At 37.3% G+C, this 26,935-nt stretch overlaps 1 protein-coding gene across 4 annotated transcripts in view; it reads left to right on the top strand.

Annotated features, from left to right (window-relative positions):
* Positions 1-25,441, top strand: part of LOC119647241 (stress-activated protein kinase JNK) — a 107,264-nt gene extending 81,823 nt beyond the window's left edge. For all 4 annotated transcript variants that reach the window (XM_038048106.1, XM_038048104.1, XM_038048105.1 and 1 more), the window contains 4 exons: positions 11,812-12,009; positions 12,120-12,384; positions 12,463-12,746; positions 24,326-25,441. In XM_038048106.1, the coding sequence (XP_037904034.1) occupies positions 11,812-12,009; positions 12,120-12,384; positions 12,463-12,746; positions 24,326-24,463 (885 nt within the window). In that variant the 3' untranslated portion in view covers positions 24,464-25,441. The remainder of the gene's footprint in view (positions 1-11,811; positions 12,010-12,119; positions 12,385-12,462; positions 12,747-24,325) is intronic.
* Positions 25,442-26,935: the final 1,494 nt, after the last annotated feature.

The following is a 26,935-nucleotide window of genomic DNA, read 5'->3' as shown; positions in this document are numbered from 1 at the left end:
TCTGCGGTACATAATCGAATTTAGGATGTTCCCTTGGACGGGGGCGTCGAGTACAATGGACCACTAAGGTCTGAGTGCTCAGGGGCTACACTTCCTTCCTTCCTAGCAGGGAATCTGAGTCAAGATGCTGATCAAAGTATGAACAAAACTGGAAATTCGAGAATAATTACATCATTTACCGACATCAAAACGCATTTAGATTTTATTTAGTTTATTTGTTTTTTGTTTTTATTTAATTTTTATTTTAACTAATTCTTTTATTGCAATAGTTTCTCAGACACATGATAAGCGAGGATCGCCTCGTTTCCTAAAAAGTGATTTATTCAAGTCTACTGAGTTTCACTGTCTTAATTCCGAAATAATAACAAACGGAACAAGAAGTTGCTCCTTATTTTAGTTCTCTGCTCTAGTTTTGGTGTTTGTTTTTTCTAATTTACCCCATGGTGCTGGTGATGAACAAAATTACTGAACCCCTGCCTGGTGATAATAGCAAATCTGATCCGTCTGGTGGATTTCTTTGAGTTTGTCATTGTAGCTTGCTGAACAGAAATTCCATTTGTCTTCGGGATGCCTCATCCTGGGTTTGGGCATTATCGTGATAGTTTCCTGGTGTTGGTTCGCGATTGGGTTCCCTTCGATGATGTTGATTTGAATCGATCGATGTTACTAACAGGCGTGCCGATTACTGTTGCCGGAACATTATCTAGCAAACTGAGGATAGTGGCACTGTTTGTGGATTCAATTTGCCATGTGCTTTGTCGAATCAGTTGCTGAGATATTGCCGCCACTGCTTGCACTTCTTGGCCAAATAATTGGTTTGGAGTTTACGGTTCCTGCTGCTATTGGCTGTGGTCATTGGTTGCTGGACTGAGGATAAATACATATTTCGACGCCTGTGACTATGGGTATTCGTACGTTCGCATTTTAATCGGACATAAACAAAGAGGGAGGGCGAGAGGGTAAAACAGGGTCATTCGCGTTTTCCGAAAGCCAATTACATGGTTTGGTACATTTGATGACTCCGGGATTGAACGTCCAGTGGTATCAACGTATGCCCTGGTGCGAAGATTTTTGGAGGGAGCTGCACTGTATACGCGACCTGAGCGAGAACGTTGGAGTGAATTTGCTTTTAACAGCGCATATCTCCCCGCTCTCAGCACTGCGAGTTAGCTTAACAATTGTTGAACTTGTTGGGTTAAGCGTGTTTCTGCTGCTGAAGAGGAAGATGTTCATATATCTGATGTGGTTTCCGCGATATCTCGTGCCGAAGGAAGTGCATCGGGACTGCAAGCGGTGGAGGACCCGTGAGGGTTTCTCGTCATACATTCAAGTGTTCCTCATGAATTGCCTCGTTTTCTCTTAACTGGCATTCAACCGCTATATTAATTGTGCGCGTAAGCGGTTATATGAGCTATCAGATACCAACTCTGTAATTATGTCGTGGACTTCGGTGACGTACCTTACCGTCAGCACAGCTATGCCTTGCAAACAAGCTAAATTTCGCGGTCGTAGCCATTGAAGTCTGAAAATCTTACTGACGGTCGCAGACATACTCGTGCCTGCAGGCATATTACGTGTTTTCGGCATTTTCACTGTCTTTGCTTTTCGATTTATATTGAACGCGGCAATTCTCTTTTTGAATATATTCCAACTCTTAGCCAACACAGATGAGGTTGATGGTCGTCAACAGAAATTCAACGGATCCGCTTTTCATTGTGGTGTTCACAGTGTGAGAATTGCGGGTATCTTCCTCTTTCTACCGAGTGTCTCCTCTGCGTAACCCTCTAGCAATTTGGTAACTTTTATGCAAAGGTCATTTCTGTAGAATATCAAGGTAATTAAACTAGTTGACGCAGTTTCTGACTTTCCAGGTAAATGTCTGGAAATAATTACCAATGCTATAATATTTACGTTTTACTCATATTTAGAACAATTAATTTCATTGTCAATTAAGGCGTATTACTCTCTGTTACTATTACTATTTGGATCCGTATAAAAGGCTAAGCATATTTTAATCAAAGATATGTAAATTATTAAGAACCTCATCATTTCGATTACTTCGTATGATATCTGTTCCCAAGTCGATAGAAGTAGATCGTAAACACTTAGTATCTGGAATCTGTAGAATCTGTTAAGGGTCTAGACGCCAGCTGATGAGAGTTTTGAGTTTTGTTGACTCAAACTGCTTGCTGTTAAAATATAAATATTCATTATGGTGTACATTTTTAATAATGATGATAATAAATTTTAATAAAAAATTTAAAATCGGCTGAAAAGAGTATTGCATTTTACGCAAACTATCGACTATCTAAATATGCGGATCATAATGATCGATTACAGATAACGTTTACCTCAAGCTTCCTTTTCACAAGAATGGAGTACGACTTCTAACTTGCATTAATAGCATTATAAAGAATAATACTTACTAATTCAATTATTCAGTGAAATAATAGCCATAAAGCGTACTTTTAATTCACCAAAGCAGTGGGTAACACAAAATGAATGTTGAATGACTTTCCCAAAATCCTGGTATAAATCGTATAGAACATTTCTGGGAAGATTGACAGATGGATTGGAGTTAGAGGTTGTTTTTCAGAATGATACAATTGTGAAACTGTTGATGATTTGCCCCAACACTATCAAGCTGTTATAATAGTAGTTACTCAACCAAGTAGTATTTATTTTAAATTGTTTAAATTGGAAAAATGTTTCGGCTAAAAAATTGATTATTTTCTCAATTCAAAATAAAATCCAATTTTTATTATTTTTAATTAAATACAACATTAATATTCATATTATCTTAGAAAGATAAAAAAAATTTTCAATTATTACAAAATAATGACTTAATTAAAAACTACAATTCTTTCCTCTGCTATTGTAAAACAAAGCAACAATTTTCGTTTCGGAATGTAAATTTTTTTCTATTATAGGATCCGTTTTTTAAAGTTTTGTGTAAACACAAAACCTTATTAAAATCGGCTGACTGCCTATGTGTCCGTCTGTCTGTCTGTCTGTCAGGAAAACCCGCCTTTAGTTCACCCTAGAATCACGAAATTTTGCAGCAATGTAAGCTACAGCATAGAGCTGCCGAATTGAAAAACTGAAAATTGCACTTTTGCTAACAAAGTTATACTAGGTCAAAACTGTTGCTTCTCTGCAAATGCAAGACTATAAATGTCAATAACACTTGAAAATGGATATTTTCCATAATATATGCATATTTTACGTACTACATGTTAATTAAGTTTGTGACGAAAATCAAATCCGGGCCAACTTCATTCATGTGATATGCTTGAATGAAATCATTCATTCTATTTGAATATATGGTTTTCATATGGTGGAATCAACATTTTCTGATGCGATAAGATCAAAAATGTGGTTAAAAGATAAATTTTCTTATTTGTCCCCTACCAAAAATGCGATTTGTCAATGTTGTGTGTACCTAGGGTTGATATTTTAATTAATAAAATACTTTCGTTGTATGTTACCGATGTATATTTTGTTTATAGTGATTTAGGGACTGTGTTGTTCTATGCTATTTTAACTGATCTGTTAATATTGGCTCTATTTTCAAATATAAATGATAGCGATACTACATATTAAACGGTTAGCCAATGTATCCAACACAACATTTATTGTTTGTTTTACATTTGAACAATTTTCAGAATCCTTTTCGTATTAAACAAGTTGCTTTAAAAAAGGGAATTGACAATGTTCCTACCTTACTCTATGTTCTTGAACTTTGCACAGGAAGTATAGTGAAATGTAGAAAAACGAACTTTCTATCTCTAGAATTGATATAAAAAATAATACACCAAAATCAACACAACGTTTAACGATTTCTCGAATTCCAAGAACATTGTTGCCCACTCGTACGCCTCCACAGATTCTGGTTGAATAAACTTTTATTTATCTATATTCAATGAGTTAGATGGACTAAAGAGATTTCGTTGTGATTTGACGATGTTCGTGTGGCTAATGGAGTTTTGATTTCATCTAAGCGGTAAATATTGATTAATGGAAAAGCTCCAGCTTTTATTTTGTTCTTATTACCTAGATATATACCCATAATTGTATGGGATCAACCCACGACTATGCTAGTAGAAGTCATGTCCATTTCAAGGGATTAATTATCAAGGCATTTTTCTGAGAATATTAAATGTGTTTTGCAAAGTGGATACGAGATAAAGCAGGGAAGAAATATTTTGTTACTGCTTTTCCTAAGAATGTTGGATAATATTCTTACAAATAGGTTTATATTTAGAAATTCTTGTCAGAGGAAAATCACAACTTTTTTCAATAGCAAGCATTTTGCACCTCTTTACTTTCATTAGAAAGATTGACCTTTCCCGATAGAAAATCAATCATATTCACTAGAATAATGATGATTATGAATGTTGCTTCATTTATGGAATAATTAAGGAACTTCGACCTTTAGATTATTTTTGGCCTGATGGTGCTGTTACGCTACAATATTTGCTTTCTGTAAGAGGATTCATCTCATTATGTAAATGTTGTAGTATTAATGCTCATTGACAAAGGGTTCGATCCACTGATATGGATAATTAATAGCTACTGATTCAAAATGCGGTATGAGAAAGAAGCAAGCAACTGAATAGCTAGCGGTCTAGGCAACTTTAATTCTTGTTTATGTTATAGACCCGTTTCTCCTTCCTTTTTAAGGTTCTGTGTAAAACAAAACCTTATTCGAATCGGTTTACAGTCTATCCGTCACACGCATTTTTCTCGGAGACTACAGTAGCAATTGACACAAAATTTGGTGAAAAGCTGAGAACTGTAAACGCTCACGCATACAGTGAGTTACATCCTTTTACGTTGAATTGCATGCAAAAGGGGGGTATACATTTTTTATCAAATATAGTCATGTGTCTTAGTTTTGAAATTTGTTGGAAAAACGGGGAGTGCGAGGGGTCGAAAGTAATCATTTATTTAATGGGGCCATTCTCAGAAACTGCCCAACCGAAAAAATCTGAAAAAACAAGAGGCTGCCATTATATGGTGGCTAGGCTCCAAAATACCTTCCATATCGATATCCCTTCAAATAAAGTTAATAATGGTATATTACTATAATTTTCAGTTATTGGCTGCAAAATCCCCCTTAAGTTCATCTTAGCGCCACCAAATTTTGCAGCAATATAGGCTACAATATAGAGCTTGATTCTACCAAGTTTGGGGGAAATCGCACTATTACTAACAAAGTTATAAGTCAAAGTTGTCAAAAGTTGTGAATATGATATATGCATATATTACATGTTACGTACTAATGGGACAAATTCACACTCAAATGTCTTTATAAAAAAAATATTCAAAACCTTTCATAACTGAAGCGTCCAGCTTCCGGTTTCTCGACTTGTTTCTCTCTTATTTCATTTTGATTAAGTCTGTGCTTTAGTTTCATTATCATTACATTTAGGGGCTCTGCAAGTGAAACGCCTACTCTGAGTGAAGCGTAAAGACAACCAGAAACATCGTTCAGCGGGGCGAGGCCACGCGGACTAAGAGATTGATGTTCAACCAACTCTGAAACCGCACCTTTATTTTTTTTGTTTTATTTCCCTCCACCCTTGAATATAAAAAGAAGACAGTAATCGATGGCCCGTTGGTGGCTAATATAAGATGAATTTTTATTTGAATTCGTTGCCACTTTCTTAATTAGAAAGAATATTAAATTAAATTGTTAATTAATATTCGGAGCGCAGAACAAAGCCAGCAGGAAAACGAGACCTAATTCACGCCACCAATATCAAGTCTGGCTTTTTATTGTCTAAATCAAAATGAAAGGCTGCCTATATTTTTCAAAATCTTTGTCTAGACAATTTAAAACTACCTTCATTTTTTTTCGTGATTCCTAAACGGAATTATCTCACTTCTTGGTCATCTCCGCTTAGATTGAATTGCTCTAATGTTGCAATGAGAAGGTGATATTACTTCACCATTATAGAGAGTAGATTATTATAAAGTCGAATCCTTCTGGCGTTCACATATACTAAAGTCACGACAAGGAGCACGTATAAAGTCTTCAACTTTTCAGCTTTCTCTGAAATAATTCAGGTTATTTTACGAACTAATAGTTAGATATACTATATTTGTGGATTTAACGTTTACGTGCCGAACTGGTCCATAGTGAAGAAATATCATATTTTTCCTGCCGATTCCGAACGTTACAACAATCCCGTTTGAGGAAGTAGGATCGAAGAGTCAAAGTAGAAATACTATAGTAGCAGTTTGTTCAATAACTCTTTTAAGGGGTTTAAAAGGTCTTCATAGTCTTGATTGGGATTTAAAAGCTCTTCATAGTTTTAATAGCTTTTTAGGTTGCTGGAGGGTTACCGATAATGCGAAATGCTTTTTAGGGCTTTTAACTTTACGAAAGAATATTCTTTCAGTTTTATCTGTTTTATAATTGAGATTGTTCGACGTTTTTGATGATTTTTGTTCTTTTGATACTCTAGTGAATCGAAAAACGATGAATTACATGATTATCGGTTAAATAATTATTTAATATAAAACCATTTCTTGCAACGATGTCTAAAGAAAAGCATATTCACAATTTGTAATGTCGGACGTTTGATATTTAGACCTCTAACATACCTCCGTTCTATGTTATGAATTCACATGCTCATTTTTGTTTGGGGAGCAAAATCTTATTAAAATTGGTTCAATGTCTGTCTGTCTGTCTGTCTTTTTTTTTTCGAAGTCCGTTTTAGTTTTGACATTTGGAAAGTCGGAGAGTGCGGGGGATCGGAAGTGATGACCTCTTTAACGGACCCATTCTCAGAAACTACTCAACTGGAAAATTTGAAAGAAACCATGAAGCTGCCTCTATACGATATCTAGGCCTCAAAATAGTCTCCATGGCGAGATCTACTCAAATTAAGTTAATGATAGTATATGTACTATGTCTTTGGGGAATTGACTAGAAACCCTCTTTGAGTTTATCCTAGAGTTATAAATGCAGTAGAATAGACTATAGTATGAAGCAAGTTTGATCAGAACCGTGCTATTACTGATAAAGCTACAGTAACTCAAAATACTAAATATGAATATCATATTAAATTGTGAAATGCTAAATATATACATATAATACGGAATACGTACAAACGGGATAGTTCTGCACTAAAATATATTAACATTCGAAACAATTAGAACCTTGTATACCTAAAGCGCGAACTCTTGGCCGCGTTCGAGAGAAGAATCCTCCGAAGAATTTTTGGCTCCCTACATGAGGATGGATGATTCCGTAGTCTATATAACGATGAAATCTATGAGCGATACCACGACCGTCAGGTTGTGGATAAATTCCGGCTCAATAGGTTGCGAATGGATGGAAAAGTCTATAAGGGCCATATCGATGGTAGAAAACGGAGACAAGGCAGACCCTAAGGTGGAACAATGGCGTAGGCCAGGACGCCAGCTTTTAGGGATATCGAATTGGTGGACCTCGGCGCAAAACCGGGATGCCTGAAGTTCCTTATTAATGCAGGCCTAGAGCGAATACTGGTTTTTGCGCGTTGATAATGATACCTGAAACACTGAGCTTCCGGTTTCCGACTTGTTCGTGACGGGTAAATCGATTGCGATATTAGACGCGATTTTTAAAGTTTTATGTAAAACAAACAATGAGACTTGTAAATAAGCCCGTCTTATTTTTTTAATTTTCCGGCTTAAAATTTGAAAAGCAACACTGCCGTAAGCAACAACCATTAGTCTACAGTCAAATTTTGAGTTAAGTCTTCATGTCACTGAAAAATATCAGTTCGTTTAACCCCCAAACTTATCACAGAGTTCTGTTGTTCTGTAAGGAATATGCATGGATATAAGAAAATTATCCCCAAGCTGATGTTGCATTTGCATTCCATTCCATTCCATACGAATGCATGGATAGAGAAAAGTGGATTCAACACGTCAGAGACTAAGCAACAATCGGAGCAATAAATTTCTGCGGGCAATTTAGCGCAGAAGAAGGACTTATTGTTTTTTCTTTGGTATAATTCACATCGAAAATCTTCAAAAGTGACGAACAATCAATGGTAAATATTACTCGTAAGTTTTTGCGAAGGTTCAAGGAAGATTCGCAGAAGAAAAAATCACATTCGATGAAAAATAAATTGGCCTTCAACTAAAATAATGGTAGAGCTACGTGGACGCAATTGTTATGAAGAAGTTAACTGTAATTCGATCGTACCAATGAATTTTTGTTAAACTGTCAATAAATGCGACATCCATCTTCCGCGCAACTGTTTCTTCCGTAAGTCTTTAAGTAAAAAGTGGTGTGGTGGCTCAAAGGAAAAGTTTACAGCTCCAGTTTTGAGGACACACTCAATCGTGGATCTGACTAAGCCATATCGTAGGTTTTGATAATCACTTTTAGTGTAGGAACTTAACTACAACAGTAATATACTAGTCAATTATATTATCATGAGATCCCATCATTTTATCACTGTTACCGACAACAAAGCCGTTTCCTAAGAGACTATCCCACTTTATTATCGGCCATTGATTGCGATCTTGCGAATCAAGACACCATTTAAACAATGTGAGTAACGCACTGGTTCATCGCAAGTTGAATGGTCACGATTTGGTGAGAAAAAAAGGAGAAATTATCTAACTTACGCGACTGCCGATCATTAGGAAGGTCGAAGAAATGTGAAATTAAACTAAAAATGTGAACCACAAAACGTCGTTTATAACTTTCGGGGTCACCAAGCTTAGTAGATAGTACCATCGACAGGTACCTGGCTTTGGAATGACGATGTCGGAATCACAAGCAGTTCCGACATTTGGAGCAATTTTAACTGCCACAGAGGTGTTGATGCTCTAACGTGGCGAGGAGGAAACGGGGCAGCGTGCCGACTGAATCAACAGTAAGTAGCTAAGATCTTTGTCAGTGTTCATCAAGAAAGTGTCCGCTGGTTACTCGTCTTTGTTCTTGTCATGGACACTTTCACATAATACATATCCGGTTTAGTAGTCTACAGACTACTCTGTGGAGTTGTTCAAAAGTGGTGTGAGAGGACTGTATCCGAAAAAACGGAGTTTTTGAAAATAGAACTTAACGAAACAGGCACTATCATTATCAACGACAGAGACCTATCGAAAATTGAGGAGTTAAATATGTAATATCTCGAATCAATGCTATCGGCCAAAATTGCTTCATGCAACTTCAAAGAAGTGACGGTCCACAACTGACGTTTTTGATCGATCCATCAACTACTGCCTTAGATCTAAAATATATTGCATTGTCGTGCGCCGCCTTTTATGGCTGTGAATGCTGTCAAAGTATTAAAACAATCAACGGCTGCTTGGAGTGATGGAAACAAAGGTGTTGAGAAACGAGGGTATTCGAGATCGAGGGGTTGTTTTAGCAAGGGAAGACGAAGACAGAATCAACAGCACCACGTGGAACTGGTCAAGTTAGAACAAGAAAAATAGGAAACTACAATTTTAAGACCTTTGGTAATTTCTTCTGGCGGCCAACAGAGCTTATTTTGGGTTACAAAAACTGTTACGTTCAAAACGTCTCACCATAGGGTCAAAACTCTCACTTTACAAGACAATGATTTTGTTAATTCTTATGTAATCTTCATTGACTTGGGTTCTTGGTAAGAAAAGTTGTGAACTATTAGCTGCGTTTCAGCGAATAATCCTTCGAAGAATTTTTGCTCCCCTACATGAGTATGGACGATTTTTTAATCTATACATAGAACGACAAAATTTATCAACGATATCACGACCATTTGGTTGTGGATAAAATGCGGTTGAATAGGTTGTAATGGGCGAGGGTGAGGATGATCCAGCCCGGAAAGTCTGTAAGGACAATATCTATGATAGGAAAACGTGCCAGATTCTCCATCAGATGGAACACTGGTGTAGGCCAAGACGGCGGACAGCTTTTAGGGATACCGAATTGGTGGACTTCAGCGCAGTTCCTTACCAAGGCAGGTCGAGATCGGATATCGCTTGTTGCGTCGTCGACATTAAGACTACTGAATGGAACAAAGATAAAGAAAAAGAAGAAGACATCTTGGAAATTAAAACAGAATTTTTTAAATTATTTTATTATATGAGTATGAATATCCATTTTTTTAACAAAATGTTTAGCGACTAGACCCACTTTTACTTAAATTACAAAAGATTAGTTGATTGAATGGCTTGAAATTTTAGGCGACTTGCAAAACAGATTATACATTCCATTGTGCTAAAAATGTTATAAGGTCTACAAATAAGTTCTGTCGGTTTTCACAATATATGGCGTAGCTTGTTTTTTATTCCATTGATCCACATTTCCAAACATTCATCGGAAAGCTACTGTCAATAGGCACAAACGTCAGTATAAATTATTTAATTGAAGTGTAAACAACAATACTTTTTTCATCAACGAAAATGGCCAATTTTGTACCAAATAATGTGTTTTTGCGGGGAGTTCTACTTCATTATTTCAATATGAAGAAAAAAACAACCGAAAGTCATCGCATTTTGGTGAAAGTTTATGGTGACCATGCTCTATCAGAACGAACGTATCAGAGGTGGTTTGGACGGTTTAAAAGTGGCAATTTTGACTTGGAAGACGAAGAGCGCGCCGGACGGCCAACAATTTTTGAAGATGAAGAATTAGCGGCATTGCTCGACCAAGATCCATCGCAAACGGAAGAAGAACTTGGAAAAACACTTGGAGTCACTCAGCAAGCCATTTGCAATCGTTTAAAAGCAACGGGAATGATCCGAAAGCTCGGAAATTGGGTTCCATATGAACTGAAGCCAAGAGACGTCGAACGCCGTTTTTTCACGTGCGAACATCTGCTCCAACGACAAGAAAGGAAGGGTTTTCTGCATCGAATAGTTACTGGCGGTGAAAAGTGGATCCATTACGATAATCCCAAGCGTCGGGCAACGTGGAGATACCCCGGCCATGCCTCATCATCGACGGCCAAAGCGAATATTCATGGTGAGAAGATCATGCTGTGTATATGGTGGGACCAGCTGGGTGTGGTATACTATGAGCTGCTAAAACCGAACGAAACGGTCACGGGCAAACTCTAACGACGTCAAATGATGCGTTTGAGCCGCGAACTCAAGAAAAAACGGCCGCAATACCAGCAAAGGCATGATAAAGTTATTTTGCAACATGACAATGCTCGTCCACATGTTGCACAGCCCGTTAAAACATATCCAGAAACGTTGAAATGGGAAGTCCTACCCCACCCGCTGTACTCTCCAGACATTGCTCCTTCTGATTACCATTTGTTACGGTCGATGCCGCATGGCTTGGCTGACCAGCACTTCTCCAATTACGACGAACTCAAAAAATGGCTCGATGAGTGGATAACGGCCAAGCAGGTCAATTTTTGGCGCGATGGTATCTATGAATTGTCTGAAAGATGGAAGAAAGTTGTGGCTAGCGATGGGCAATACTTTGAACAACGAATGTATAACCAATTTTTCACAATAAAGATTCAAATTTAAAGAAAAAACCGACAGAACTTATTTGTAGGCCTTATAGTTATACTATTGTCGTCTACATTTATTCTGATGACTCCTTCAATAGCTATTAGGTAAGGTTATGGGTTGGTGATCAATATAGTATTTCATTTGTGAACTTTCTGTCTGAACTAAAATCTTGAGTTGAATGAACCACTGAACTCGCTTTTAAGGCACGATGTAGGACTCGCATCATTATTTCACATTTAAACCCCTATATCTTTCTTCCGGTAGAATCACGTGACTTTCAATATTACTCAAAATAACTATAGTGATTTTATGACTTATATCTTTTCCTTTTTCATGTTTCAGATAATTGGTTTATTAAATGCATTTACACCGCAGCGCACATTAGAAGAATTTCAAGATGTCTACCTTGTTATGGAGCTTATGGACGCCAATTTATGCCAGGTCATACAAATGGACTTGGATCATGACAGAATGTCATATCTTCTCTATCAAATGTTGTGCGGGATAAAACATTTACATTCAGCTGGAATAATACATAGAGTAAGTTTTAATCGTTAAAATTCCCAACATATAACTGACTTCCTTTATCCAATGCCTATCATATAAAATTCAACGAAATTCATATCTTCTTTGCCATATAATATTTTCAGGATCTGAAGCCATCCAATATAGTTGTAAAAGCAGATTGTACTTTAAAAATTCTTGATTTCGGTCTCGCACGAACCGCCGGTACAACATTCATGATGACACCATACGTAGTCACAAGGTATTATCGAGCTCCTGAAGTAATATTGGGTATGGGTTACACGGAAAATGTGGATATATGGTCTGTTGGATGCATAATGGGTGAGATGATACGTGGTGGTGTTTTGTTTCCTGGAACTGATCATATTGATCAATGGAATAAGATAATTGGTAGGTATCGATGACAAACCATTTTCTAGAGCAATATACTTAATTTTATCTTCCCATTTGTTTTTCTTCTTTAAACAGAACAATTAGGTACTCCATCTGCATCATTTATGCAACGTTTACAGCCAACTGTTAGAAATTATGTAGAAAATCGGCCAAGATATAATGGTTATTCATTTGAAAGACTATTCCCAGATGTCCTATTTCCAAATGATCCTAGTGAACAGAGCCGACGTAAAGCAGCCGAAGCTCGTGATTTATTAAGTAAAATGTTAGTTATAGATCCAGAAAATCGTATTTCGGTCGATCAAGCTCTGCTACATAGTTATATCAATGTATGGTACGATGCTGAAGAAGTGAATGCTGTAAGTACTTGATGATTTTTTTCAGTTTTTTAGTAGGCAATATCGAAAACCATTTACTGTACGTTTCAGCGTTATTGAATAATCATTGCATGTATGTAGCTCGATGCTCTTTTCTGAATGTGCGTCCATTCAGAAAATGTTTGCATTTAGTTTAGCTTGTGTACAGATGGAAAATCAAAAGCTTTGCAGTAGCATAGCGCAATCGAGATTTTTTATGGGATGGGCTAACATGTTCTACAACTTCAATAAACATGAGTTCAGTGCCCCAAACAACCTAAACAAATGTTGAGCACTACAGGAAGTATCCATATGTGCATGGAATATCCGTAATTGGTACTCAACCCTTTTTTTGCTTCGGAAGGAGATTGCTCTTCTATATTGGAATAGTGTATTTATTTCGCCGTTAATTATATGGAAATGTATTTGCTTTTGGTTTCAATTGATTTGCATTGAATACGATTTCCGATTAAATCAAATTAGTCTTATTATTTTGGAAATAATTATTTCCACTATATGCTACTTATCGCACACACCTGGCTATAATATATATGGAAGTATGATTCAACCATGCTGTAAGCAAAGAGAGTATTTTCAGACTAGCGGAAATATTTTACAATAATTTTTTATTCGATATAGTCGTATCGTATTGTACGCGAATCGTACCTGATAAATTAAACATTTCTTGTGTTTTTTATGGGGTATATAACATCTACCGTGTTATTCTTAAAATCCTGAGAATTCCGCTATGCTCTGGATTAATTCGTTGTCATTCTGATGCGTCGATTAGTATTTTTGGGATTCTAAGTTCAAGTATAATAGTATCAAACGCAGCATACCCAGCATAATAAATGACATTTCGTCGAAATATGCCGCAGAGAAAATCAGGATAGATTTTTTTGAAATATCTATGGCATTTGGAACATTTATTTTAAAAATGGTCAAGTTATGCTTTCTTATCAATTTTCCATTATATAGGAATAAAAAGAAATGTGATATTTTGTCAATAGATGACGACACTTAAACATGTCTTGTGTTGTACTTATCGCATCGGGTCATACTATACGACGATTTGAAGACGACAATCTGTGCTACAAGTGTCTCTTTGACAGTGTTGTGATCATGCGTTTCAGTCTTATAGCGTGTCAAAGGTGGAGTCCACTAAGCAAGAAATTCGTCACATTTTACGTTTTTACTGCCTGACAGGTAAAAATGCGAGGCGTGGCGAGCCGGCCCAAACCATCGCCAAGCCCGGATTGACGGCTAGGAAGGTTTTGCTGTGTGTTTAGTGGGATTGGAAGGAATCATCCACTATGCGTTGCTTAACTATGGCCAGACCCTCAATTCAGTCCTCTACTGTAAGCAAATCGACCATTTGAAGCAGGCTATTGACCAGTAGCAGCCAGAATTGGTCAATAGGAATGGTGTTGTGTTCCACCAGGACAACGCTCGGCTTCACACAACTTTGATGATCCGCCAGAAGCTACGGGAGCTCGGGAGCTACCGTACAGTCCGGACCTGGTACCAAGTGATTACCATTTCTTCTGGTCCATGCAAAGCTCTCAGTGCTAGGGACAACTTAGGCCTCAAAAGAGGCTTGCGAAAGCTGGCTGTCTGAGTTTTTTGCAAATAAGGAAGGGGGGTTAATGAAGTTGCCTTCTAAATGGCAACAAGTTTGCGAACAAAACGCCTCATATTAGACTTAAATCGGATAATTCTAAGTATGCTAAATAAAGCGTCAAATTTCGATCAGAAATACAACATTTCTTTTTCTCCAGCTACTTGTTTTTTATTTTTGGCTGGTGTAGATATTTAATATCAAATAATTAATCCCTGGAAACACCACATAATTACACTCAGATTTAATTCCTCGATTTCAGGTCTACTTGTTATTAAATCTGTTCTATACTATCTATCAAAATTTTCGCAGTATGTTCACAGCTTTCAGCTGACTTTCGTTTATTTTAGAATTGTATTGCTAAGCTCTTTTCAAATTACTTACTTACACAGCTTTTCTCGTGACCGATTACATATACTTAGTTCCATAGTCATACTGATTAAGTTAATTACCTATAGCGATTGCTATTGTTTGCTTAACATCACGTTTCAACGAGCTAGTATTCGCCATCAAAATTAAACTTGCGGTATGTTAGCATATAAGAGGAGGATCCACATTGACCTGTGGCATTTTCGATTCATGCGCATGTAGACTATAAAAACGGCACTGCCCGATGAAGGTCCAGTTCACAAAGTCAACACATAACAAGTGACGATTTAGTTTTGCTGGATTTTCCTAAATTCTAGATTGATACTATACTGATCTAGGTTGATGTTCCCAGTTTTACTTCACCCACTTGTTATACAACCGCCAAAGTAGCCACACTTTTGCAATAAAGTCCAAGTTACAAAATTTCAAAAATGTAGCAATGGGTTTGCGATCCAAATCTCTTCATAAAAAACTTCATATTGACAGGTTTATGAAAAAAAACACGAGCACAAATCCAAATACCTAAACGGACTTGGTATGACTATTGTTCTAACAACATTCAAGAACGCATTGGCACGAAGAGTCGAACAAGCGTTGTTAATTTTATGGTTATCTAGCTGACCCAGCGAACTCAAAATCAATGAATAACTGAACTAATGCTTTATATTCATTAAGGTGCTGGTTGAAATCGATTGTGCAATCGTACTAAAATTTTGCCATTACAAATCAACACTTGAAAGCATTTCTTATTGTGCCTTCAAAATTAACATGTTGTTGATCTCATTGTCAACCGAGCAGCCTGACATACTGCCTCTTTTTGTTCTTGTATTTGTGAAGCATGAAATCGGGCCATACTAACGCGATGTTCTTCTTGTGTAATTTCTTGTTCATCTGCAGTAGACTGATTCACAATATTGAAAAGTAATTAAATGACATAATGAAGGAATTATCGATGCCAACACAATCACAAACATCATAACGTGAGGATCGAAAAGATAATTAAACATCAGAATGTCTCACCGGAAGCGACAGCGAATTCAAATTGAATTTTGAGCGAATCTCCGTGAAAAATCAAACACCCGGACCGAAATCGCCGATTGGATTAATTGTTGATGCGCACACTATGACAAACGCCATACATAACTTTTCAACATGTGCGTTTCATCAAAATGAACTCACCTCTTTGAATGAAAGATCATGAAAATAAGTCGTTTTTTTTCTTGGCAAAAATTCTTCGAAGAATTCTTCCGTCGAGCGCACCAAGAGCTCATTATTTTTCTTGCTAATAATCCAAGTCTCTTAGGAATACATCCTGATTGACAAAATCATTGTTTTGTACAGTAAGAGCTTCGACCCTAAACAGTTTTCGTAACCTGAGGTAGTTCCTTTTAGCTTCTAATAACCCAACGCAGATTCGTTCGTTCTATTATCGGTTGAAATTTTCCACCCAAGAAAGTAGAAATCAGCGGCCTCAAAGTTGTAGTCTTCTATCTCTATTGTTCTCATTTAACCAGTCCCATTGGATGCTTTTGGTTTTTGGTGCTGAAGATACCACCATGTAATTCGTCTTGCCTTCGTTCATATGCAGCCCAAGATCTCGCGCCGATATCCGCCTACGCGATCTAGATGAAGGTAGACTGTACATCTCGGGTTATTCTTCCCATGATGTCAATATCGTCAGCGTAGGCCAGTAGTTGGATGGACTTGAAGAGGATGGTGCCTCTCGCATTCACATCGGTATCGTGAATCACTTTCTCCAGGGCCAGGTTAAAGAGGACGTATGATAAGGTATCCCCTTGTCTTAGACCGTTGTTGATGTTGAAAAGTCTCGAGAGTGACCCTGCTGCTTCTACCTGGACCCGCACATTGGTCAGGGTCAGCCTAGTCAGTCTTATTAATTTCGTCTGGATACCGAATTCTCTCATGGTGCAACTGATGTCCATATTCCAACAGTTTTTCCATCGCTTGCCGCAGAGAAAATATGATCTGTTGCTGATTTGCCTGGAATGAATCCTCTTTGGTATGGGCCAATGATGTTCTAGACGTATCGGGCTATCCGGCCTAGCAAGATAGCAGAGAATATCTTATAGATGGTACTCAGCAACGTGATACCTCTATAATTGCTGTGTGATATCCCCCTTTTTATGCGTTGCCAGTTGTCAGGCATTGATTCGCTGTCCCATACTTTGAGCATCAGTTGATGAACCGCTTGGCGCCTCCATATTTAACCAATTCGGCTGTAATTCCATCGGCTCCTGGCGATTTATGATTTCTAAGCCGATGAATTGCACGAACTGTCTCTTTCATATTTGGTGGTTGCAGTATTTGTCCGTCGCCTTCAGTTGGCGGGACTTCCAACTCACCGATGGTCTGGTTGTTCAGTAGTTCATCAAAGTACTCAACCCGCCGCTCTAATATGCCCATTCTGTCGGAAATCAGATTTCCCTCTTTGTCTCGGTAGGATGAACATCGAGGTGTATAAGATTTCATCATGCTGACTTGTTGTTAAAACTTCCGCACCTGGTGTGGTCGCTCCTTGTATAATACTTTCCGATGCAGACTTGTTGGTTCTTCCAGGCTTCCTCTATCTTTCTATGAATTCGCATTGCCCAGTATGTGGCATTTTTCCATTCCGTTGCTAGTTTACATTTATAGTCGAACCAGTCGTTCCGATTTTTTTGCGAATGGAGCCAAGTATGTTTGTGGCCGCACTAATGATAACTTTCTTCAGGTGGTTGTGAAGATCATTTGTTGATGCTTCATTTCCAGGACCTCTGTTAGCAGTAGTTATTGCGGCACCTATTTCCCCTTATAGGTGTTACGGAGGGCTCTGTTTTGGATGGCTTTAGTGTTCTCTCTCACCTGATTATCAAAGGGAATTCTAGGCGGTGTTGTAACTTGAGCCCGGGGCCATATACCAACGGGATAGTGATACGAGTCTATATCGTCCTCCCTATATGTTCTGACATTCATCAAGGCTGAGAGGTGGCGGCGTTCAATCAGCACGTGATCAGTTACTTCCAGCAAACCATCTGGTGCGACTCCGTCCCTTCTTGATTGAAGTCTGAATTTTTTCATCAAGAAAGTCCTCCCAGCGATCACCACCTGGATGTGAATATAGTGTTTGGGAGTAGAGTTATTGCTGTTGGTTCAGCAGGCGTTTCCCACGTTTTATGCTCCATCCTTCCACGTTTGGTTTTGGGAACTATACTACTCTTTGACCGCCACGTATATAGATACTAACTTGCATATACTAGCTGCGAATTGTATACACATTGTATTCTTTAAAAATAAGCCTTCAGCATGTTGTCAATTTTTAAATCGATTTGCGGCCGTAAAAAAAGCTTTCAGTGTTGAAATAACAGGAAAATTTTTGATGGGTCGTGCTTCATCTTGCGCCAGATTTCAATTGTTTAGATTATCTCTGATGATCTGCTTACCTTGTACAGTTACATTTTTCGAATTTAAGGAAGAAGAAATAAAGTAACATATTTCGTTCATATATTCTTTATTGCATACGTTCAGTCTCGAATGATAAGTTGGGGTTTTATTTTCTCCCGCGAAAACTTTACCATTTATATCAATTCCATTTTACATTACATTGCACTACTCAGGGAACAGATAACACGAGGAATTGGTGGTGAGACTGTTGGTGTTAAATCATCATGAATTGATGTAGCTTTTAGTGTAGAGAACATCAATTGTGCAAATGGGGAGGTATTTCTTTACGGTTCTTGAATATCATTTTTTTTTGTTCATTTGTGATTATGATTATGAGAGCTAAATGATGAAATTTCGTCTCCTTTGAGGCCGGAGCAATGAGATCGAGAAGTTGACAGTCAAGTAACTTTATCTATTTAACTTTGTGATAATGGAAATTAGCTAGCACTTTTTTGAGAATCAGAACGTTTTGAGAGTTCACATTCAATTAACAAATTGTTCCAAAACTAACATAACCAATGAGCGACGTTCCTTTAGAATCTCTGTTAAAATCCAAATTTTTGAAAAAAGAAGAACATTAAAATAGGGCAATCATTGAAGAGAAAGCTACCTAGTTTTATTTTTATTGAGAATCACTTTTATTTAAATTATTAATTTAATATCGGGTGTGAGACGTCCGTCCATTCAATTCATCTTTGATTATATTTTTTAAAGCAATCTTCCATAATTATTTGGAAAGTTTTCATAGACAAATTCATTAATAACTCTTTATTTTCGAAATTTTACTGTCTGCCTTTCAACATTCTCGTCACCACCTACTAGCACGTTCAAATACCATTCATAAGAATTTCTTTTTGAATTCTAACACTCATTATTATGTTGCCATTCAGTGAACTTGAGAATTTGACCTTCCAAATAATCCGAATTGAACGAAGTTGAATGAATTTATTTTATCTGACTTCGCGTTTTCATGGAATTTCTTTGAAGTGAACGTAGAGGCACCCGTGCGCCCACATCGAAATATTTCCTTAAAGAAATATGAAATTCTTAATGTAGGAGCACATTTTATTATCCCATTTTCGTCTAAATTAAGCACAATAATATGCTACTCTTTCGTCTTTTGCCATCGGCATTCATTTTATTTTCAATTATTTATGGGACATAAAAGAAATATGATATGACGAAAAGTGAGTATTCTGAGAATGAAAGAGACAATTTCCTTTCATTGGGTGTCTATTTTCGTTTATTTGATAATTTGTTATTTCATCTAACCGGAAAATTATTGATGGAAATTTGTTTAGAATTTTCGAAGTTTGATAACTCATGTTTATTTATTTTGGGTGATATCCTGGTGGTTCATCATTCACATAAAGACTGGAAAAGAGAGTAAAATTATTTTCTGGTGAATATCGTTAGTTGGAAATAATATGTAGATGAGGGAGGGTATTTTAACTTTTATTTTCGATTATTCCGATCGAAGTGAAAACAGTTTTGCAACCACACAAAATACAACCACAGCACCTAAGTCGAACAATAGTTCACTATGATCACGAAAGATGAGAAACGTCTTTAAGTCTTATTATTTTAACTACCCGAGATACAAACTGCCTCCATCCAGATCGAGCAGGCGGCAATCGGCGCGAGATCTTGAGCTGCAATCAATGAAGGCAAGACAAAGTATATGGTGGCAACGTCAGCACCAAAAAAAAACCAACCAACAACATCAAACCACACTGGTCAAACGGGAAGAATAACGATAGGAGACTACAACTTTGAGACCGTTGATAATTTCTCCTATATTGGGTCGAACATCACAACCGACAACAGAGCCTATTTCTGCTTACAAAAAATGTTTCGTTCCAAACTTCTTACCTACTTACCATAAACTTATACAGGGGGCTTTGATGGTATTCAACGGAAAACGCTCAGAAATCACATGCATTTGCACAATAGGGTACTTCTGCATGGTTTGAACCATATTGTGTCAAAGTTTCAGGACAAGCAGAAATACAGTATCCTATAGGAGGCAATGTAGTCAGTATTGCACTCACCCATGATTATTATCTCGATTTGACTCAGATATTCATTCACAGCTCAGTCGGCTGGTATCCAGTAACGATACAAATTTTTTGACATTAATAGGTTTTGAACCGCGAACTTCCGCTCTGACAGTCTGGTGCTCAAACCACTGTGCCATCCGCAGTTATACATATATAATTGTTCTCCATAATTCTGAAAATTAATTTCTTAATGTATATTGTCGCATTTTCCAAAAGCGGAATTACTGCTTTTTTGAACATGGGACGGGAACAATGTAGCCTCCGGGAGTTATAGCAGATTTTATCGAACAGTTTTGGTCGCTTACCATCGACTTCGATGATCAAACCGATTGTGAGAATTCTCTTTAGCACGAATTACAATTCATATCATCGAGGACACCTCTCTCGCAATTTTTTCACGATCGATGCAATCCTCTATCGATCGCGGATATCCTCATTCCGAATGTAATCAAGGCGTGTCACGCCACTAGTCCAACACAACATCTTCGGCGGTCATTATTTTTTTATATGCGGCCAACACTCACAACCATAGAGGGCGACAGGACAGAGGACATTCTGGTCAATTTTAGATTTGAGACGTTCGTTGATACATCGATCACAAAGAATGCAAATTGTGGAGCACCGCTTCATCCAAGCTGTGATAATGCGTGAAATAATTTCATAACGCAGCAATTGACAGTGCCTGTTTCATATAAATCGGGCGTCAAAAATTCAATTCTATGCAGATTCAATCTGGAACCGTGTTACATAAGGCGACCATTCTATTTTTGGATAAGTTGCTTGAGATTATTTTTGCCATGTGACGTCCGGAAAATATTCTCTGCATAAAGCAATGCATAGGATGAATGATGAGAGGGATTCCTTGATGAACACCGACAGAGACACGAAGTGGTTTGGATACACCGGCCACATCGAACTTTATTTTTTGGGATAACTCTCCTTACTCCTGGAATAGAGTATTTATAATAACAAGAAGCGTATTGGATGGATGACTGCAGTAATGTACTTTTTACTGTATCACTTGCTAACCGGTCGTCCAAAATATTAATTGAACTTATTTTCATCTCACTATTAATACTCTATTCTGACAATATCAAAAGTTCAAAAAGCTTTGAAATCCGGCTTTGAATTTACTTGTTTTCAGGATGAAGGCAGGTTCCATGATGAACCGATACGGTTTTAACTGTTTAAATTTTAATAATAAGTAATTTTGATAACAAAACTTATTTTAGAGAAAAATGATGTACGTATCTCGATTGCAATGGACCACAACAGTCTGAATACTCAGGGGCTACGTCTCCCCCCAACTTCAACCACATGTACTCATATGAACAGAAAAACATTTAAGATGATAGAATTTATCATAGTTAAATTTGTCTTTTACACTAGCGAAAATTACGGAAAAAGTTTCCAATCAACTTGTATGTAGTATACAGGGTGTTGCGTTTACGATGGTACACATTTTAATGGTGGATAGTGCCACTTGTTTGATTGAAATTGGCCTATGGAATGGGCATTCTATCTTTTACCGTTACAGAGTTATAGCCTTTTTCGTGAATAATGCTGATTTGATACCATTTTCGGAAACTACATAATATTTCTTATAAATTAATATTTTTTTCAATTGCAAATGTCTTCATTACTTTGAAGAAATAACTATTTGAATTTTAAAGAAGTTTCAAACTCAATTTTTTATCTAAATTTCAATATGCATTATTGTAACGATACTTTAAACTTACAAGCCTGCAAAATTGAGAATAGTTGCCTCAATCTGTTAGCTTTCAGATAACATGTAAAAATTATGGGCTTAATTATGAAAAATTTAGGAATATTACGCATTGGATTGGAGGAAATGTGGTCTTGACACGGAGCAAATTCACTCATTCTTGGATCAATGTTATCAGCCAATGGAGAACTGCGTTATGAAATTGCTTCACGCATAAGCATAACCTGGATGAAGTGGAATTCGGCAACTGAAGTTCTTTGTGACCGACGTATCAACCAACGTCTCAAATCTAAAATTTACCATAATGTCGTTCGCCCTGTCGCCCTCTATAGTTCTGAGTGCCTGGTTGGAGTTGCCTCGATCGTGGAAAAATTGCAAAAGAGGCGTCTTCGATGGTATGGTCTGTAATTCGGGCCAACGAGAATTGAGAGATTGGTCTGAACATCGAAGTCGATGGGAAACGACCAAAAGGCCGGCCGAAATAACGGTGGCTTGATATGCTGTATGGTGATTTGTAAGTCTCGCGACTCCATACAGATCACGTCTTTGACGGAGCGAAAAAACCGACACCGCTTCTGAATCGAATATAAGCTGAAGAAGAAAATGTTCAAACTCGAATAAACAGAGAATGTTTCCCCGTAGTGTCTTATATACACTTTACACTTCACCTACCTGAAATCCAATTTTATTTAATTATTCGCTGTATTATAACGGAAAAGCTTCGTAAATTATTCAGGAGATTGTAGAGTGGTGCGATATTCTCAGACATCTATACAGCTTCTCGAATTTATTTTATTCTTTTACTTTTTCTTGAAAAACGAAGAGTGGCTTATCATTTTTACCGGAATTGCATGGAGGCAAATTTCAGGGGAATTTAAAGTACAAAGCAGAGTTTGCGACGGTTACAGTCTGTCACCAATGCTTTTTCTTCTTGTCGTCGGTGACGTTCTTGAAGAGGTTCAATGGACGATGTCATTTTTCCTCAAACACATCGACTTCACTGATATCAATCACTTGATCCCTTGCCGAGTAATACTTCCACATAGAGATTTATGCTAACCATATGATAGAAAACATGGCAGCTTGGCTTGTCTGTCCGCGCAAATGCGTACTAAGTGTCTTCATATACAGGAATTGGTTTGGTGTATGGTTATTTGCGATCACGTAGCTGCATATGTCGTAACAATCTAATCAAGCCGATTATTTCAAGCTGAATACGTGGATATACATACAGAAGATGAATTGATTGCTTAATTAGAGCTATAGATACACCAACAGATCATACATGTAAGGTATGAAAGACCTGGGGGTTTAACATGAATACCTGCCGTGTAGGCATAATCCCACGGTCGTCTTCGGACACGGATTGATTTTGGGACCACAATCAGAGCCCCGCCATGACTAGCACAGCGGTACTGGTTTATGCTGAGTGCAGGCTCAGAATTCATACCAGTGGATGCGAGGCCTATCTAACACCTCTGCCGCAACTAAGGTGTACGGCACCAAAGTTGTACAGCGCAACTCCACACTTGAGTTCCAAGGAGCTCTGCCCGCGATGTAGGCATAACCACAACCACCATGAAACTCCCACTAGGGGGCCAACCGCAAATAACCGGGCCAAGAACACATTCTCCACTAATTCTCCTGGAGCATATGCTCTCAGAGGGCCATCTCGGTTCCCATGGTACCCTTTGGTGAGGCTTCGTGGCAGAGCCACTTCAGATGAGTCCCTTGCAGACTAGGGTCTGATCGCCCTCCTTGAGTACGTGGGGACGGCACTCCCCAATGGGTTAACTGGAATCAGCCCGAAGCGGGGAACCGCAACGGAACCTTTTACCAGCTAAATATAGCTCTGCGTACAATACACCACAAAGGACATCACAAGAGAACACTAACATCAAACACGCAGGACAGCACAAGACAACACTAACACCAAACCCGCAGGACTGGTGGCTGACCACCGTGGCCACTAGGCCATTCGCCCATCATACTGCAGGCGAAGCAGCGTCGAGGAACTCCCTCCTTCGTCGCATTTCGTCATCAGCGCATTTAAGTGTCGCACTGCTAGCAAGGCACTGGCTAACATCGAAGATAACATGTAAGGTATGCGCAGAATACATCTGCCCTAGACACATGTTTTTCGCCTCCTTGAGCCTCGAGATGACTTTCCTGTGCGTAGTCTTCTTGTGCTAGCCGAAGTTAAATAGACAAGATATTTAACTTTAATTGGAGATATAATATATTGACATAAAAGCATCAATCACTACGTTAATGATCATCATTTTTTAGTATAAATCTTAAGTAAATAGTAATTCAACCTTTCAATAGACGATGAATTGTTAATCAAAATTTAAAAATATTTCAACAGCCTGCTCCAGAGCCATATGATCATAGCGTCGACGAACGAGAGCACACTGTTGAACAGTGGAAGGAGCTGATTTATCAAGAAGTCATGGAATACGAAAGTCGAAGTGGAAACAACATGGATTCGGCCGATAGTCGGTAGAAATAACGTTTTATTATCTAAGTGAAAATGAAACAAGAAAAGTGAAAACATACGGTTAAATAATTTATTACAAATAACATAAAAGGCAAAGCAAAAAATAACATAAATAGAGCAGAACAAAAATCGTATTATGTAAATATTTACAAAGTAAAAATACATACAATTAAATAAGGAGAGAACAACTCAAAAGCATTAATAAAGATACAGCATATTGACAGTTAAATTTCTTCAAACAACAAATTAGAAAAAAAATACTTGAAATAATCAACAAAATACAAACTAAACCACTTCACAGCAATGGCTATAGCTTTTGAAAACTGTCATGAAGCGGAAGGAAGCAAGAATAAAAGTAAAATACCAAGTCATAAAATATTTTGTAGTCATATTCTCTAAATATAACAATTAAATGAAAACCTAATAATGTATTTTATGTAAGTTTGCAATCTGAGTTGTATTCTATTTCGTTTCGAATTAAAACAAATCTAAGTATTTGTACAACTATATTTTAGAAGAATTGCTAGAGCAGATTTTAGGTTAAAAAGTGGAAAAAATAAGAAACTTGAAGTTTTTAAATTGAAAAGAGATGGTTTTCGAAACAAATCATGTGATTTATTATAAAAATTATTTAAATGAAAACAAAGAAAAGGCTTTGTTTTAAAACTTCGTTAGATTTCTTTTCCTCTATTCAGTTTTTATGTTGTTCTATTTCTTTGATCTAATTATTTTGAAATTTTGAATAATACAACATGTGCAAATTTTTCGCGTTTCATTATATATACATTAAAAACAAAAAGAAAGTTAAATAGACTGCATGTGCAATAAAAAATGTATTTTGAGTTTTTCATTCAGCTATCACTGAATATTATGAGTGCGTTTTGTTTGATATAAACAAAGCTTTTATTGGTCTCATGAAGGTATCTCAGACCCATTATTAACAACCGCACTGCTGTTGAAAAATAAAAACGATTGTGAGAGAATTATTTTGCTTTTTTCAGATGATAATATAAAGGGCATTTGATTAATTCAGTAAAAATTCCTCACAATATCCGTCCACCATCATCATCAATTACCACAAAAACGAATGCTTTCATAAGGCCACTGCAAATCAATATGGGGATAGAAATTCCTCGGAATGTTAGTGTGAAGGGATTGGTAGTTTTAAATATGTTCATTGTAGGTGGTGAGCATTGAGACAGGTTGGAAGTGCAGAATTACGCACATGCGAATATTCTGTTGGTTGTTTATTAGAGATTTCTGTTGATACACATGTTTCCGAAGTTTTTAATTAGTTAATATGTTTGATCTATACATACTTTCTTTTTAGTGAAAGCCCCCTCCTCCCTTACGAAGGATTCGAGTATATGTAGTACAGCCCCGAAAAAAGAAGCGCTCAAAAATATTGTTTTCATTCAACTAATTCACTAAATCTATCATGCTATTGACATTATGCCTATGCACCCAAGAGAAAATATGGCCAACGTTTAAAATTTCACTTTCCAGATCAGCCTGTTGTTTTCCGATATCCACCAACGGGCTCCTCCCACAATGATGATCCCATCTACAATTATTTCGGTTTCGTATGTCCGATTATCTGGTTGTTAGAATTAACAACTTAACTATTGCAAAGGAAGGTTAAAACCCATTATCCGCATATAAAATTAGTATCGTAAGGTTGATATCTTATATCAGCATAATATCAGGCATACGCAATGTCGACCACATTGCCTTATCGTAAACCGTTGCGGTTTGGAAATGGAGGGCTCTAACATACTCCAAAGTCTAGATTCAAATTTGACTATTATCCATCAATTATTACGGTTATGAATTGTAATCCGAATAAAAGTCGGGTCAAGTGGTGGGGCTCCTTTCACAACCTGTTGTATCCAGAATTCACACAGACTTTCGCGCCAGCTTTGTTGAGAAAATTTATTTCTTTTTGGAAAGCAGCTGGCTGGCTCTTATTCTTGAACTATCCTTGTCAGAGAATGCGCTTCAACTATGAACTATGGTTTTTTTCCAAAGCTATCAGCATAACATGCAATCAAATTGAAATCACTTTTCTATTTCTGATAACACAATCTGTGTTAAATTTACAATCGAGGAGGAGAATACAATGACATCTTTTACAGTGATGTTTACTCCATTTTGACAAACCTTATGGTAGAGGGCACATTGGGATAGATTTTTCTTGAAACCCTTTTCATGCAAGAGTTAGTTACGGAATCATTATCGCCACAGTTTTACCTAGAAATCTCTAGACTATATTATGTGTCATGTGTATAGCTGGAATCGACATATCGCTGCCCGGGTGGAGATATCAGTCCTACTTTGGTTGAACTTTTCACTACTTCATTATGTCCACAAGACGATAACAATTGTGCCAGTATTCCTTCGAAGACGGTAACGAGTTTTGGATCCATGGCGACAATATTCAATTTTCAATGGATTTTATTGTTACATCAATTATCCAAA

This window comes from Hermetia illucens, chromosome 1, assembly GCF_905115235.1.
Source record: "Hermetia illucens chromosome 1, iHerIll2.2.curated.20191125, whole genome shotgun sequence".
NCBI classification, from domain to species: domain Eukaryota; kingdom Metazoa; phylum Arthropoda; class Insecta; order Diptera; family Stratiomyidae; genus Hermetia; species Hermetia illucens.
This window is presented reverse-complemented; position numbering and strand designations above follow the sequence as displayed.